This window comes from Salvelinus alpinus, chromosome 5 (genome assembly GCF_045679555.1).
Source record: "Salvelinus alpinus chromosome 5, SLU_Salpinus.1, whole genome shotgun sequence".
Lineage (NCBI taxonomy): Eukaryota > Metazoa > Chordata > Actinopteri > Salmoniformes > Salmonidae > Salvelinus > Salvelinus alpinus.
In genome coordinates, this window is record NC_092090.1 from 29,408,381 (window position 1) to 29,425,165 (window position 16,785).

The following is a 16,785-nucleotide window of genomic DNA, read 5'->3' on the forward strand; positions in this document are numbered from 1 at the left end:
GGACAGGACACCCTTCGAACCCGTAGTAGCAAATTAACTAGAATTATAATTAGCTGGCAGCATAGTTCTAAATAGATTACATATCACCTGATATGACAGAGTATACAGACAATCACTCAAATATACGCTCCAAATCAAATGACTGAGTGCACAACTGTGTAGCTGTTAGTAAACAGTCAAATGCATGCAATCCAACTTAACTTTTTTTAATATGTTGGTGTGTGTGTGTGTATATATATGGTTCATCCATACACCAACCAGATGCTTGAGACCTTCTCGATCAAGTCCAATTGTACATGCTTCAATGAAGTATCCAATTGACTTTCAGTGCTCACAACACCTCTTGTATCGAAACTGAACACCAAGAGCATTCTCTTTTTTTAGGAATCAAGAATGTTTCCATTTTAGCAGCAAAGTGATGCCACTCATTATTCTACACCGTAACCAAAGTTACAGCAGTTTGTGTTTTAAATGGTCTTAATTGATTTAAAAATTGCAGTCTGATACAGAAGGCTAGGAGACCTGAACAATATGAAAGTGCTAGTCATTAATTTACAGAGATTAGGCATCACATAGTGCTATGAAGTATCCAATATGCTACATATGAATACACTAGACACCTTACAAATGCCTCTGGTTGTTTTTGCAAGGCTACTTAAAAATCAAGAACCTTGGCTTGTATATACACACATAACAAACATGAGAATTTGTTAATGCAGAAAATAACGTAGACAACACTACTGCCAGAGGTATAATCCTATCACGCACAGCCTTTTGGCCAAAACAGTGAAAATGATTAAACATTTAGTCCCGTTATCAATTTCAAATTTTTAAGCCCTCCCGTTTTGTTTAAGTGGAAAAAAAAAAAGGAAGTCCCCGTCCTAGTATCCTCCACATTGGATCCCAGAAGACAATGTTGTTTAGAGCTTCTTTTTTCTCTTGCTTCAAGCTCAAGTTCTTGGTTTGTTTTCCCAGCCATTTGTTGCATTTGGTTGTCTTCCCACTTCTTCTGGTGCTATTTCCAATTTGATAGTCAGATTGAAGAGTCAGTGAGAAGAACCAGTTCTGGAACCACTACTTATGGGAACAACACAAGCTTTTTTCACTTCACTACAATCAGTCAGAGTAATAAAAGGGAGAAGGGATGACTCAATTCATTCCTGGAGCGTTGCCTCCAAAGTTGAAATTAGTTGGCACCACTTCTGGCACTGTGAACTTGTATCCGCCGTGCTTCTCGATCATTTTGGATTCTAGAATGACGAAAATAGGGCAATTATACAACAGGCCAAACATGGAAAGTGTTTATTTCCTATGAAATTAAAACAATTAAATAAAAATTAACAGCTGTCTAATTGTATGACGGGGAAACATTTACTTACCATGTGCTGCCCGTCTCTGGTCTGCAAGTGTGCCAATGTCATGCAGGTGTTTTCCTTGTTCCTCATCAAGGGTTTGTGTGAGTGCCTGGTACCATGCTGGGTCACGGGTCTGAATATCTGAGTTGGAGAAATACAGGTACGTTTTTTCCTCCCCTTTTAGGTACGAATTACACTTACCGGTAAGCATAAAAAATGCAACATATTGCATTCATATCTTCAATACCGAGATCTTGTTTGTATTGTGTATTTAAACCTTCTCAGACAAATGCCTCGATGTCTTCAACTTAAGAACACGCTGCTGTGGGGAACTGAACCCAGAGACACAGAACGTGACCCTGACCCAGTGACCACAGACAGACAGAGTCCCGTTCCGACTCGTCATCGTATCATCACTGAAGAGCTTGTACTAATAATGCACTGTAAATAACAGGCCTCACAAATATGTTTCGTAATATTATTGATTGAGCGTAAACACTTATTCACTGTTTATATCAAATTTGTGTCCTTAACTTGACAACCCATCACTAGCTTTGTGTGCCTGAAAGGTGGTCTCCTTACTCTGTAGTATGGCCTTGAAGATCTGGTATTCATCCACCAGGTTGTCTTCATCATCTACAGCTGTAGTGTAGCCCTCCAGTGCAGTCTCCTCTGCGTCGTCCTCATCCCAGTCCTCATCATCCCCATCCTCTCCTGCATGCTTGGCCAGCATCTCCAAGTACTCCTGGCCCTCCTCATCAATGTCATCCTCATCACTGCCCAGCTCGACTGAGGAAAGGCACAATGGATGCAATTATTACTGATCAATCTACTAACACAACTCAAACAATCTACCATTGAAGTGCTCCTTGCAGCTGTATCTGATCTATTTACTATAGTAGGAAGATTAAAATAGGTGAGTGACAATGGGACAGCACAAATTTCAGAGGATAGCACAAATTTGGGGTGGCAGGTAGCCTAGTGGTTAGAGTGTTGGGCCAGTAACCGATCGAATCCCCAAGCTGACAAGATAAAAATCTGTCGTTCTGCTGCTGAACAAGGCAGTTAACCCACTGTTCCTTGTAAATAAGAATTTGTTTTTAACTGACTTGCCTAGTAAAAAAATAAATAGAATGCAGTACCATTCTCCTCATCCTCCTCTCCATCTTCATCATCATCTTCATCCTCATTCTCGTTCTCTGCTTGACAGGCGTAGGCCCTCTTGAGGCCGTTGAAGAGCAGGATGGCTGCGGGAAGCAGTTGGCCGGCCACCTGGTTGACAGCCTGGGGCCTCTGCTCCAGGTCAATGAGAGCACACAGGCCAAGCACGCAGATCTTCCTATCGTGGAGCCTGGGGGATAACATAAAATATCTTACTGCACATGTTTTCTCTATTTGATATCAAACTATATGGGGGACCAGAGAAACCAGACGAGCTGTAAATATATTAAACATGAGCATCTTTCATGGTCTTACCCCAGGAAGCAGTCAACGTCTTTGAGCCACTGGGAGATGAAGTGGTTGGTGATGGGCTCAGTGTTGTTTGGGAAGCGCAGGTTCTCCAGTGTGTTGAGCAGCAGAGGAGGGCTGTAGTACAGGGCTGCGATGGCCACTTGCAGACACATGGTCCTCAGCTCACTGGTCTTCACCTCCCTCGTCAGCCTCTCCAGCGCAGCCGCCACAAACAAGGGAACAACCTGCAGGAGCGGCAAAGAAAGTCAAAGGTGAATGTATAGTACAGTGCTTCTCAAAAGCAGTTACTTTGATATTCAACAAGCTTAAATAAGATTGAATACAGTCATAGCCATACAAGATTTAGTGTAGAAGCCAGACGCTTACCTGATCAATTCCGCGCCCTTTGCACTGCAGAATAACCACCTCCAACAGCTTGGCTGCATGACACTCTGGATCCTCACCTGGATCGCCAGTCAGAACCTGCATGGACAACAGATTATCAACCTGTTCACACCAGCAAAAATATACACCACCAATATAATGTGTGAACACATTGCACAGCGGCTGTTAATTACTGTACCTTCTTGCACATGCTGTAGATTATCTCCAGGTATTTAGTGTCAGACAGCAGAGTGTCTGTGTCAACCGTGACGTAGTTGTGAAGGAGAGGCATCATGTCTGAAATAGAGTCACATTCCCCATTTAATATAGTCTGTGTCTATATAATAGTCAAATCACCATAACAGGCAGTTGAGACTAGCAGGTTGGTGAGCAGTATACCTGTGAAGTAGTCAAAGCCATCCTGCTGGAAGACCTCGAACACCAAGGGGAGGAGCTGCCACATCTGTTGGGACACCTGCTGGCAGGTCAGGCTGTGTGCCAGAGACAGGATCTCCTCGTAGAACTCTGAAAATCAACACACACACAGGCTGGGTGTCAGACAGAGGTAAATATAGGACAACCCCCACAGAGTGAGGCAGTCACGTAAATTACTCTAGGCACCTCACCCACTTGCGCGTGTCAGAGAGACGGGAGGACCCGGTTTGAATGTGGTGGGACAGGAAGAGCAAGGGAGACTTACCCAGGACGTGCTGCTGCAAGACGGTGCCAATCACCTGCAGACATATACCCTCCAGCTGCTGGGTGATCTAAAACAGAAACCACATTCATTTAGTTAGTGCACTGGAACACACACGCACAGAGATTCACCATGAACATACATGTGGTGCTGCAAGAGTATATTTAATTATTTCATTGTGCAAGTAATTTCCAGAAAACCAAATGCCTGTGGGTAGGCACATTGATAAAAACAACATCACAAGTCAACAGCTGATCGCTTTACTTTACACAGTCAACGACCATGAGTAGTATACCAAGAAGACATATCTAACTGTTGACCAACATTTGCTGGTTTGGCTGGTTCCAAGTTCCACGGGTCCTGTGCGTCGGCGGACGTACGGGCAGAGAGCCACAGTGCTATTTCTAGAGGCATTAGCCTGCAAGGCACTTTGAAGAGAGAACAGCGTGTGTTTCCAGGAGCTGGTGGGCAGCTGGAAGTGTGTTGGCAGGCAGCACTATGACTTTAGCTGGGAGGGAAGCTGCTGTACTAAGTTGGTGTTTGGTTGAATGGCTGTAAGTAAATATGCCTTGTCCGAACCAGAATGGCCAATAGGGCAGGAGCCCATATCCTGTTTCTGTAGCGTGAGACAGCTTGATGTACAAGTAGACCCCCCGGACAGGACGCCATGGCTGTACTCACCTCTTTGTGGTCCTCCACCACACTGAGCAGTGTGTCGATAGTGTTGAGGATGCCCATGGCTGTCACCGCCTTGTCGTCCCCTCCCTCCTCGTCAGGCCCCGTCTGGATGACCTGGTTGAAGGTCATCGCCTGAGGAGAGATGGGAATAACAGCCATAAGTGGGTTTCCCTGAGAGCAGGGTCTTTAAAACCAGACCAACATGGAACTAGGAGAGATGGTAATTGGACCTTATTTCCTCTCTCCATGGCTGACAAACGGAACCATAAACGGATCAAAGGAAGACGACTTCCTGCGCAGGGCCTTTTTATGAGTCAGGTACTGAGCGCACACACACTCCTCACCAAGTGCTGTGTCATCTCCACGGCGATGGGCGTGACCTCTTCGCTGTACTCGCAGATCATCTTCTGGATCACGTTAGTGAGGTCATCGTTCTCCGTTTCACGCACAATGTGCAGGAGGGCCTGCATCACAGGCCGGATGAAGGGAGTGATATACTCTTTGGCTAGGAAAGAGGAAAAACATGACAGAGGAGCACTTAGTGATAATCAGCTATATCATTTGGATCCAAGAAGAACATAAGTATTAATGTTATACAGCAAAGACTCCATATACGCTAATGGTGTGTTTCTGAGTCTGACAGTGGAGAGATAGCTAGCTACCTTTCTCCTGGTTGCTGATGAGGACCTGCAGGGCGATGGCTGCCTCCACTTTAACAGGCATCTCGTTGTCGTTGATCAGGCAGAGGCGGGTCAGCTCCAGGGCTGTCTGCAGGTTCTGGTCACTCTTAAACTTGACCTCACAGAAGTAATGCAGGACCCAACAGGCCTATGGGGAAACACCAGAACAAATTGGCTATACTTTTGCTGAATTCTCCTAAATCTAGAATTTCTATCTAGAACTATCAAGATGTGAAGAGTTGAAAAGCCACTGCAATGAGGGAAAGCAGAACTTGCAGAAAGCACTGGTGTTTTACCAAATCATTGTCATTAATATTCTTGATACACATGCTCTCCCCTTCTCCCCACTGGAGCCCTGGGCCAGAATGATCTGGCAACGTGACACTTACTCTGGCTCTCATATAGCCCAGCTCACTGCGGAACAGAGTGAAGACGTGGTTCTGCAGCATGAACTCCATCTGGTCTTTATAGACTTTTTTCTGTTTGGGGGGAGAGGAAGAAAAATGCTTTTTTGTTAACCATGAATTTCATTAATATATTTGACTGCCACGTGGGATCCATAAAGTAAACTTAAGTAATAAAACAAATTGGCAAAATAGTTACATGCAGAGTCAGCTACCTCATCTGATGAGTATGTGGTCAGACCAAAGGTCAACTAGAAAAGAGGAGATAGCAGATGGTGTTGGGTTAATCACCTTGAGCAGGATTTCAGCCAGAGAGCCAATCATGTGCAGCGCTCCGTCCTTCTTCCTGGGGTCAGAGGTGGGCTCAGTGAGGATCTGATAACAGAAGCCCATGGTCTTCTGAAGAACCTAGAGAATAAAGAAATGCATTCAGTCAAATGTGCTGCTTCTCTGTGTATCCTGGATAACTGCTTCACATTAACATCAAGCACCTTTGATATGTCCCAAATGGCACACTAATCCATGTATAGTGCACTACTTTTGACCAAAGTCCATGGGTTAGTGCACTATGTAGGGAATAGGGTGCCATTTGAGATGCAGAACAGGAGAGTTTGTGGGAGAGTATGGAGGCTGGCCCGTGGTGAGGAGTCAGAGACGTCACAGGTCAGTACTATGATCTCCAGTGGCTCTATGGCTGCAGGTGTGGAGTGAGCACCGCCGCACAGACTGTAAGACACAGCCAGACGGCAGCACGTAACATGGACAGGCACCACACACCCTGTTCACCCACAGCCAAAACGGAATAGAACTACCTCCATGCTAAAACAACACCATACATTTAGAACAGAAAGAAAGCCGTAATACGCAACACATCTGACTAAGGAGCTACAGCAACTAAAGTAGTGCTTTCTTCCAGCTATGCTCCTTTGTTTTCCAGTGTTCTCCTGGCTGGACTCATCCACAGACCAGTTCCAACAGCTCTGTACTGTTGCTGGAGCAACAGGGCGCTAATGAGAGCCACAACAGGGCCGGGCAGGAAGGAGGCGTGGGCCATAAATAAGGGCAGGAGTGAGGCCAGTAAAAAAAAAAAAACAGGCACTTGGCCATAGAGCATCCCAATGGCACCCATTCCCAATATAGTGCACTTCTTTTGACCTGGGCTCTGGAAAAGAAAAAAGTAGTGCACTATATAGGGAATAGGGTAATATAGTGCACTTCTTTTGACCTGGGCTCTGGGAAAAGAAAAAAGTAGTGCACTATATAGGGAATAGGGTAATATAGTGCACTTCTTTTGACCTGGGCTCTGGGGGGGAAATAGAAAAAAGTAGTGCACTATACAGGGAATAGGGTGCCATTTGGGATGGAACCATGATCACATCATGGCCGGCTGTTGACCGTGCCAGGACCAGGAGGACTCAGCTTGCAAATCAGAACCACAACTCACTTCTTTCCTCTTGTTGCAGGAGGTGAAGAGCAGGGTCTGGGCAGCCGTGGTGGGAGAGATGAAATCCTCGAACACATCTGAGACGGGACAGAGTCAGCAGATCAGATGGCACATTGCATTGGTTTGTTAGAGTAGCTTTACACAGTTAAATCTTTTAACTGATCACTTCCAGGCAGTCACTGATTCCAGGACATTCCTTTAGGATGACTAACACCACGGAATATTTCTCTGAATTCCAAAAACAAGAATGGCGCTTACCAAACTTCATGCGAATGTACTCGTATGGGTCCTCCTCCCACAACTCCTGGTCACTGTCCGTGTAGCACATGAGGGGGAAAACCACATCCTGAATGATGCCCTGGATATGTGGCTTCAGGTTCTTCCAGGTGACAGCGTGTGCGATTCCCTGGTTAATATAGTTGAGTGTCTGCTGGAGGACTCTGGGAGCCACGTATTGCTTCTCCTTATACTGATATAAGACCTTCAGCAGCACCTACAGACAGACAGGCAAATCAGTTCCCTCTGGTTGAGATCAGACTCCCATGCAGACAGACACAGCTGAAAGGCAACCTTCTGTCCCTCAGTCAATCACAGAGTCATGCATCACACATCTTTCAGCTCAGACAAAGCCAAGAGCGGCCTTGGCCTCTCACCTGTTGTGCTGCCACTGCGTATCCCTTGAGGAAGAGATCGGCAAACTCTGTGTACTCTTTGGTAGTGTTGCCTGGGCTGCCATACCTGGGAGGGGTTTAAAGATGCTTTCACAGGTTAATATACACTGCACCAAAAAATAAACGCAATATAGTCTTATAGTCTTGGTCCCATGTTTCATGAGCTGAAATTAAAGATCCCAGACATTATCCATACGCACAAAAAGATTATCCAATTTTGTGCACACATTTGTTTACATCCCTGTTAGTGAGCATTTCTCCTTTGCCAACATAATCCATCCACCAGACATGTAATGATAAGTGACATCATTAAGGGATTATCACTTTCACCTGGTCAGTCTCATGGAAAGAGCAGGTGTAATGTTTTGTACACTCAGTGTAGAATCAGTGACAGTGTGCTGGGGTGGGTTGAGTAGGCTTACCTCTCGAAGAGCCTGGCCAGGATGTGGAGGGCCCACTTCTTACACTTCCACCAGGGCAGCTCAGGTCTCTCGTCCTCATCCACCTGCAAGGTCTCCTGTGAGGCACAGACGGGGAAGGGAAAAATAAATATATAAAATAAAAATCAGCTTTGTTTCAACTAGCAGCAATAAAATAAAGCAAACAAACTACAGCTAATCTGTTTGGGAGCTACTTGATTTGCATAGTCAACCTATTTGTGCTCCCCTCCTTGCCCTACCACAGTAAATCTGCCCTCACCGGAGGCACGTCTCTGTCCACCACTGTCTTCAGGATCTCCATCCACTCCGTCAGGTTCTGTCGGTTGATCAGCTCCAGGGGGAGGTTATACTGTGGACAGAGAAAAGGAGAAATCCCGTCTATTCAATTCAAAAAGCTTTGTCGTCGTTCCAATGGACATTAGACAGCAGAGCAATCTGGCATGCTGAGGGGGGACAGGTCTTGCCCAGTGGCCCACATGACAGTGGCATCACAGCCAGCAGAAGAAGCAGCCCACATGGACCAGATGGTCCTCAGCCCTCCCCCAGGACAATCATAATCGACCCATCTCCAAAACCAGTATTATGGAAGAAGTAGCTAAATAACTGGAAACTACAGCTATACATCCACATTTAGACAAATACCCTACACTCCCTATACAATCAGACTAATATATACACTTAACTTCTAAGAAGGTGAGCGTGAAGGATGTGGTCAGTAGTACCTGGAAGAGGGCGTAGAGGATCTTGAAGATCTGTTTTTGCACCAGGACAGACTCACTGGAGGGGTCAGGGAGCAGCTGGATGAAGCGGTCCTTCAGCATGGGCATGAAGATCTGCATGGCTGCCACCAGAGGACTGCGCTCGTCCGGCTTCTTGTACCTGTCAAACACACAATCAGAAACATCAACCACCCGAATACATAGCAGACAGCTCTATAATACGGTCTCTGTCCCAAATGCACCCCATTCCCTAAATGGTTGGGACACAAACATGGTCACTCTAAAACAAGGAGTCCTTACTCATAGTTTTTAACCAGCTGGTAGAGGCAGAGCAGGATTCCCAGCCAGCCGGCGCTGTTATCTGACTGCAGGTAGAAGCCAATCTTGTCCACGATGGCTGTCCACTTGCCGGGGTAGTCGTGTTTAATCATGTGGTGGATGCATGTTGTCAGCTGCACTCTGAAAGGTTAAAGAGAGCGGAGAAAGGTTGGAAGACAATTTGGTTGATCCGAGCTACCTCTACCCCTATCCCCCCTCTGCCGACTCTGTGCAGTGAGCTGAGCAGCCACAGGGTGGTCGGTTACCTGATGCGCTCGGGGGAGTGGATGATGGCCTCCACGATGTTGTCACGGATGAACTGCCTGTCCTCCTCTGGGATGTTATTGACAGGCGTCTCCGTGCTGGTGCCGTCCCCCTCGCTCCAGTGCTGGGTCACCATGTTCTTTAGGTAGATCACCCCTAGGGAAGAGAGAGGTGGATCATCAACTGACTGAACATAAAACAGGCTTCTTAGAGATCCTATTAAAAATGGATTACATACAGTGCATTCGGAAAGTATTCAGACCCTTTAACTTTTTCCACTTTGTTACGCCAGCCTTATTCCAAAATGGAGGAAATAGTCCCCCCCCCCTCAAAATACACCATAATGACAAATTTAATGTTTTTTTTTTTTTTTTTTTTAAGTATAGAAATTTTGGCACATTATTTACAAACAAACTGAAATATCACATTTACATAAGAATTCAGACCCTTTACGCAGTACTTTGTTGATGCACCTTTGGCAGCGATTACAGCCTTGAGTCTTATTTGGTATGACGCGACAAGCTTGGCACACCTGTATTTGGGGAGTTTCTCCCATTCTTCTCTGCAGATCCTCTCAAGCTCTGTCAGTTTGGATGGGGAGCGTCGATGCACAGCTATTGTCTGGTCTCAAAGAGTTCAATCTTGGTTTCATCAGACCAGAGAATCTTATGTTGCTCATGGTCTGGGAGTCCTTTTGGCAAACTCCAAGCGGGCGGCCTTGTGCCTTTTACTGATGAGTGGCTTCCGTCTGGCCAAGCTACCATAAAGGAGTGCTGCAGAGATGGTTGTCCTTCTGGAAGGTTCTCCCATCTCCACAGAGGAACTCTAGAGCTCTGTCAGAGTGACTAACGGGTTCTTGGTCACCTCCCTGACCAAGGCCCTTCTCCCCCGATTGTTCAGTTTGGATGGGCGGCCAGCTCTAGAAAGAGTCTTGGTGGTTCCAAGCTTCTTCCATTTAAGAATGATGGAGGCCACTGTGTTCTTGGGGACCTTCAATGCTGCAGAAATGTTTTGGTACCCTTCCCCAGATCTGTGCCTCGACACAATCCTGTCTCGCAGCTCTACGGACAAGTCCTTTGACCTCATGGCTTGGATTTTGCTCTGACATGCACTGTCAACTGTGGGGCCGTATATACAGGTGTGTGCCTTTCCAAATCATGTCCAATCAATTGAATTTACCACAGGTGGACTGCAATCAAGTTGTATAAACATCTCAAGGATGATCAATGGAAACAGGATGCACCCGAGCTCAATTTCGAGTCTCATTGCAAAGGGTCCGAATATTTATGTAAATAAGTTTTATAAAATTGCATACATTTCTAAAAGCCTGTTTTCGCTTTGTCATTATGGGGTATTGTGTGTAGATTGCTGAGGATTTTTATTTTATTTAATGCATTTTAGAATAAGGCTGTTACATAACAAAATGTGGAAACGGGAGGGGTCTGAATACTTCCGAATGCACTGTATGTAATTCTAAGGCAGGCTTAATGTACAGCTGGTATTCCACCCACTTAGATTTAATTCATGCAAATTGTATGGTATTGAAGTAAAATCTGCTTTGATCATGAGGTTTAAATTGAACACTTCCAATTCCTATGGAATTGCAGCTGGTTAAAGTGGCACAATATTCTCCACGTCTCTTTAAAATCACTTTACATCAGGGAGATCTCTAAATTGTTAGAGTCAGTGTGACATTGGGAGGTGTGAAAGAGTCCATCAGCCTAGATAGCAGCAGCAGATCTCATGACCAGCACATTCACTGTGACTCTTCTCATGTGCTCAGGCTGAGAGGGAGTAGCAGTCGGCCGGGGGAGTAAGAGGAGTGCTTTCACACCTCTCCTCTCAGTCCCAACACACTAGCATGGCCCTGTTCATTAGCACTCCCCAGCCAAGCAAGGAGTCACTCAAATATTCATCCTTCCTCTGCGCCCTGAAATGACAGCAGAAATTACCATCTTCAACTGATAAAATCAGAGCAGAGCAGCAGAAAGAGGCCTAATTCCTTGAGTGAGTCATAGAACAGAGGTGTAAAAGTGTAATTTAGTTATGGGTTTGCAATAGTTCCCCCTCTCGTGTTGTAGCTCAGACAGTGAGTCTGAATTTGGAGTACGGGTGTGAATTGTTCTACAGAGCCACAATAGAGCGTCTGAGGTCAGTGGCTCGCAGGCAGGGTGAGGCGGTGGATAGGGGGTCAGACAGACTGCTGACACAGATGTGATTGCCGTGCTGCTGGCTGGGAAGTCATAATCCTGCCAGTCAGTACTGACACAGCAAGATTCAACATCCCTCTAGCCCACACATGGAGGCAGGGAATAGATGATTCCTGAAATTGCAAATAATGCAATTGCCTATAATATCAGTGTGACAGGTTTGAACAAACCATGACAAAAAAATATATATTATCTGTCATAAGCAGGAGGGCTTTTGTCCTCAATAGGAGAGGAACCAGGGTCTGATCTCACTGCCTTTATGGGAACCCCAGGCATTTGCCTGCTAGCTGGTGACGGAATCACTTAGCTCCTCCCTTTGCGTGTCAGATTACAGCAAATGAGCCTCATTACCACGGCACTTAGGGCCAAAGTGCTGACTGTAAAGTTCCTGTGGCTCTCCTGGGGAGAGGTGCCAAGCCAACTTTTAAGCATCTTTTACCCAATGGCATGCCAGATATGATCTATCCCGTGCCACCACTGCAGCTGCATTAACTTAATGCAATCGGTCTGAATCGGAGTCAGGTGCAGCAGGGCTCTATTGCAGGACAAATAGCACAGTCACAAGAAGGATCCCGTCCCGTGTGGCTCAGTTGGTAGAGCATGGCGCTTGCAACGCCAGGGTTGTGGGTTCATTCCCCACGGGGGGACCAGGATGAATATGTATGAACTTTCCAATTTGTAAGTCGCTCTGGATAAGAGCGTCAGCTAAATGACTTAAATGTAAATGTAAGGATAGCATTCCTGCTCAACACACCAGTTCCTGGAGGTTTGTTTAGAAATATCCAGGTCATCTGTTTGACAAGAGGCACACAGATTAGCACCCAATGCATAAGGCAGGATGGGCTGCTGCCACGTAAGACTTTCCTCCAGGCAGTCACATTACTATTGTGTTGTTGAAGCAAACTACAATGTAGAACTGACAAAGTTGCAAGATTGAACATGATACTATGGGTGAGCACAATTTAATATAATAGTGTGGAGGCTAGCAACAGGTTGAAAATGACAGGCTCTGTCTGGCAGCCACCTGAGGACTGCAAACTTTTAAAATTAAATGAAAGTAAAATGAGCCACTGATCAAGAGCAGATCGTCCTACCATATAACTGCACATCATTACCATAGAGGCATGTGTGACACATGGACAGGCTATGAACGGTCCCTCACACAGAGCATCTCAAACATGTGGAATGTTATTTTATAATAAAGGCAGCTGTATCAATGACTAGACAGACTGTCCAGACCGAGAAACTATAATTTCACTAGAGCTCCCTAGCAGACTAAAAGTGTGAAATGTCAATGCCATAGGACAGGATAAAATAAGCTGCAAAGGTGCATAATAAAGATTGCATCATATACAACAAAAACACCTTTCTTCTCTTTCTATCATGTGTGTATCTTGGTGAACAAATGTACAAGTTCATGGGAAATTGGTCAGTCTTCACAATATGACTGGTGTCATCAGTGTGGGAGCTGTGGTAGTCAGGGCAGGGGTCATCTTTGAGAAAGCGTACTCAGTTCATTTGAGCTACAGTTGTAGATACTCTTCTCACCTTTCAGTTCCGGTGAATTTCCATCTGCAAGAGAGCCCAGAAGCCCGCCCCACAGTATCATAATAATAACAACATCTACCCATCCTCTGAAACTCACCTGCTTGTCTGACGGGCAAATCTAACTGATCAGACATGGTGACTTGCAGCAGAGCAGACACAAAATTCACCTGGGTGTGACCCTGTTAATGAAAGCAGGAAAGGATGCATGAATATCAAACACTGATGTGTATTTGACCTACATATCAGCAAAACAAACAGTGTATAACATATTAACAAGAACCATGTGTCTGTCTTACTAACTGCAGATAAAAAACAAAAATGAAAAGCAAGAGAATTTTGCCATTTTACCTGGGTATGATCACTGTGCCTGCCTTGTTTATTTGGATGTATATGCTTTATTCATTTGGATGTATAGGTTTAAATGGCTGAAATTAAACTATTCGCAATGAGGGATAATACAGAGTGTCCAGTTTTTAGGGAATTGCTATAAGTCTACCATGTACTATTTGCAAGTAAGAAAAAGTGTGGCATGGCATTCCTTTTGATTCCTTGCCAAGCAAATGACATGACAATGCTGCAAAAGTTTGTGTCTAGGGTCAGTCTGTTATATCTGGAGTGATGACTCCTTGCAGTCCCCAGTCCACCTGGTCATGCTGCTGCTCCAGTTTCAACTGTTCTGCCTGCGGCTATGGAACCCTGACCTGTTCACCGGACATGCTACTTTGTCCCAAACCTGCTGTTTCCAACTCTCTCTACCACACCTGCTGTCTCTAACTCTGAATGACCGGCTATGAAAAGCCAACTGACATTTACTCCTGAAGTGCTGACCTGTTGCACCCCGTACAACCACTGTGATTATTCTTATTTGGCCTTACAGGTCATCTATGAACGTTTGATCATCTTGACCATGTACTGTTATAATCGCCACCTGGCACAGCCAGAAGAGGACTGGCCACCCCTCAGAGCCTGGTTCCTCTCTAGGTTTCTTCCTTTCTAGGGAGTTATTCCTAGCCACCATGCTTCTTCATCTGCATTGCTTGCTGTTTGGGGTTTTAGGCTTTGTTTCTGTATAGCACTTTGTGACATTGGCTGATGTAAAAAGAGCTTTATAAATACATTTGATTGATTGATGACAGTAATGCCATATAACCATTATATTGAGGCATGGAGCTCCATTAGCTGTAGCTAATACAAATACAGCTACTTAAGGATGCCAAGACACCAAAACCTTGATGCAACAGATACATTATATTATGTAACCCCCCCACAAAAACACACATCAAAGGAATGCAGACCCCCACAAGGCCTGCCCGGGCCCTGGCCAACATCCAGGCTGTCATTTGAGACTGCAGCATCTGCATCAAACAGTGAGTGTCACCTCTCCCTATTCTCTAGACACAAACTAATAATGTTAAAACTTAAGATATCCAGTATACACAACAGTGCAGCATACTTTTTCCAGAATCACTTATCACATAAAAGTGAATGAAAATGGGTCTCAATGCTTTGCCCCACCCATCCTTACATCACTTGCTATATTAAGTGAATACTGTTCAGGCATAACTGCTTCAGATGAGTCAAACGTAAGCAAGGAAAAATAGCCTCCTCCCCTCCTTTCCCTATAGATAACAATGCACTACGAGACCTCTCCCTGGTTACAACACATGACTCAGATCAAACAACCCTACTGCACATTCTTGTTCTGTGGATAAAAATGATTGGCTTCGTATATTCTGTTGTCACGAAAAACAAAACAACTACATCAGATTGTTGAGTGAAGAAGTTCATGTACATTTTATTTTTGAGCCTTGCTAGGCCTACTCTTATCAAACTCATGTTAGCTAACAATACGTTCGAGTTGATTATACACAATATGTACATATCACAGACATAACAACTTGACTTAAAGTTCACTCAAACCCCAGATACTCGACAACACCGTACATATATTGTTCTAAGGATAGCATAGCCGATAACAGACCAGAGTATACTTGACAATTGCCCAATTGAGACTTCTTCCTAATAGCTAACGTTAGCTTTTCACGTCGCGAGCGAAACATGGCTAACTATGTGACCATGAAAGAATTCACGCCGTCCGTATATGTTAGTCATCTATGGCACGTCTACATTTTACATGAAAAGTCGACATCTAGACAATGATAATAGGCCATGTTGCACATAACCTTATCAAATAAAATAGCTAGCATTAGCGAAAGAATATGCGGACAGTTCATCGAATGACTCAATATAATTGATGTTACGCTAGCCGCAAAAGGTTGCTAACGTAGCGCTAGCCAGCGAACATTCACTTTTCCCTTTGGCTTTCACAAATGACGTACAAACAAAACGTTTGCCCCGTTACTACACCCTTTATTAAATGCGTAGTTATTATTAATAATTGCCATTCTTTACTTTGTATCTTGCACGTTAACTAGCGTTCGATAAATCAGACCTACCTAGCTAGTTAGCTACGTTCTTGAAAGGCAAAACCAGCAAGCTAAATAATAATCTAACATTAGCTACTCCCATATTAGACATACATTTATATTGATAGTCAAGCTTTTATCGTCATACTTTCTTAACTAACGTTACACCTGTCAATTCGTCCGATTGGTGACATTTTGAATGGCCAACTAGTTTAGTTAGTTATCTAAATTCAACGGGCTAGCTAGTTAGCACTACTGCTGTACAGGGCAATGTCAGCAGTATAAAAAAACACCTTGACACGTGAGCCACTTAGCCAATTTCCTATCACAGATTTTCAAACTTTTAGCAAACGCTAGCTACATTCGTATACTAGATCGCATGATTTAGTTAGTTTAGACAAAACTGGTATTAATGGCATAATTTGTCTTTCCAACGATTCAAACGTGATACATCAACTAGGCCAAAACCAAGCATCGTCCAACAAGCCTTTTTACTGCGTAGCTAGCAGCTAATTATCAAGGAAGCTAATGCTAACTTCCCGCACGTTTTTAAAGAACCAGCTGCGGATACGCGGGGTGGATTCGCTTGGAGTTGTCGATCTTGATGTTAAAATATAATTCGAAACTTTGACATTACACCCGTAACGGCAAAAGTCTGATATGTTTCGGTGAATACATATGTCGAAGAGAATTTTTGATCTGTCAAAGTTCTGGACTGACTCTGGACTCCCATAGCCACAAGCTAGGAGGACTCCATTCCATCTTTGATGTGTGACACAACAGAAGAGGCCCGATCCGCGCCACAACCACCACCATCACAAGTTTACCTCGTTCAGCTGTCTCTCCGCGGCCTCACGCAAGTTTGGGTCCATGGTACCCCGAAGGGCCTCGATCAATACGTTAGGATCCATAGCTAAATCTGGTATGGCTCGGATTCAGTATTTCTGTGGTCTATGAATTCCCAGTCAATGCGCACATGGACGCACGGCTCTTCAGTTACCGGCGCGAAAGGAAGAAGTGAATGAAGTACCCGGATAGATCAGCGCCAAATTTCTCCAACACGAACATCCGCTTCGAACTATTGCACTCTAGGAG

General features: G+C 44.8%; 1 protein-coding gene and 2 non-coding genes across 3 annotated transcripts; all 3 read right to left on the minus strand.

The window, feature by feature from the left end:
- Positions 1 to 190: 190 nt before the first annotated feature.
- Positions 191 to 16,718, minus strand: LOC139575870 (importin-7). Its single transcript, XM_071401249.1, has 24 exons — positions 16,518 to 16,718; positions 13,362 to 13,443; positions 9,509 to 9,662; positions 9,225 to 9,383; positions 8,928 to 9,084; positions 8,465 to 8,554; positions 8,188 to 8,282; positions 7,748 to 7,832; positions 7,353 to 7,587; positions 7,095 to 7,171; positions 5,942 to 6,058; positions 5,636 to 5,725; positions 5,229 to 5,394; positions 4,911 to 5,071; positions 4,570 to 4,698; positions 3,892 to 3,958; positions 3,591 to 3,716; positions 3,391 to 3,488; positions 3,195 to 3,290; positions 2,832 to 3,052; positions 2,498 to 2,706; positions 1,938 to 2,144; positions 1,380 to 1,496; positions 191 to 1,250 (listed from the first exon to the last, which is right to left on the minus strand). The coding sequence occupies exons 1-24, from the start codon at positions 16,599 to 16,601 to the stop codon at positions 1,150 to 1,152; spliced, it is 3,123 nt and encodes a 1,040-aa protein (XP_071257350.1). The 5' UTR covers positions 16,602 to 16,718; the 3' UTR covers positions 191 to 1,149.
- On the minus strand, positions 1,632 to 1,777 carry LOC139577387 (small nucleolar RNA SNORD15). Its single transcript, XR_011675278.1, has one exon. It is a non-coding gene; the product is annotated as a small nucleolar RNA SNORD15 (small nucleolar RNA).
- LOC139577389 (small nucleolar RNA SNORA23) lies at positions 6,260 to 6,437 on the minus strand. The gene has a single exon (XR_011675280.1). It is a non-coding gene; the product is annotated as a small nucleolar RNA SNORA23 (small nucleolar RNA).
- Positions 16,719 to 16,785: the final 67 nt, after the last annotated feature.

Bases quoted from the DNA above. Each gene is read 5' to 3' on its own strand.
- LOC139575870 (XM_071401249.1), bottom strand. From the start codon at position 16,601: ATGGATCCTAACGTATTGATCGAGGCCCTTCGGGGTACCATGGACCCA. The intron at 13,444-16,517 runs GTAAACTTGTGA...TTTCATTAACAG, and splicing joins CGGAGAGACAGCTGAACGAG to GGTCACACCCAGGTGAATTT. The intron at 3,489-3,590 runs GTATACTGCTCA...ACTCTATTTCAG, and splicing joins TGGCTTTGACTACTTCACAG to ACATGATGCCTCTCCTTCAC.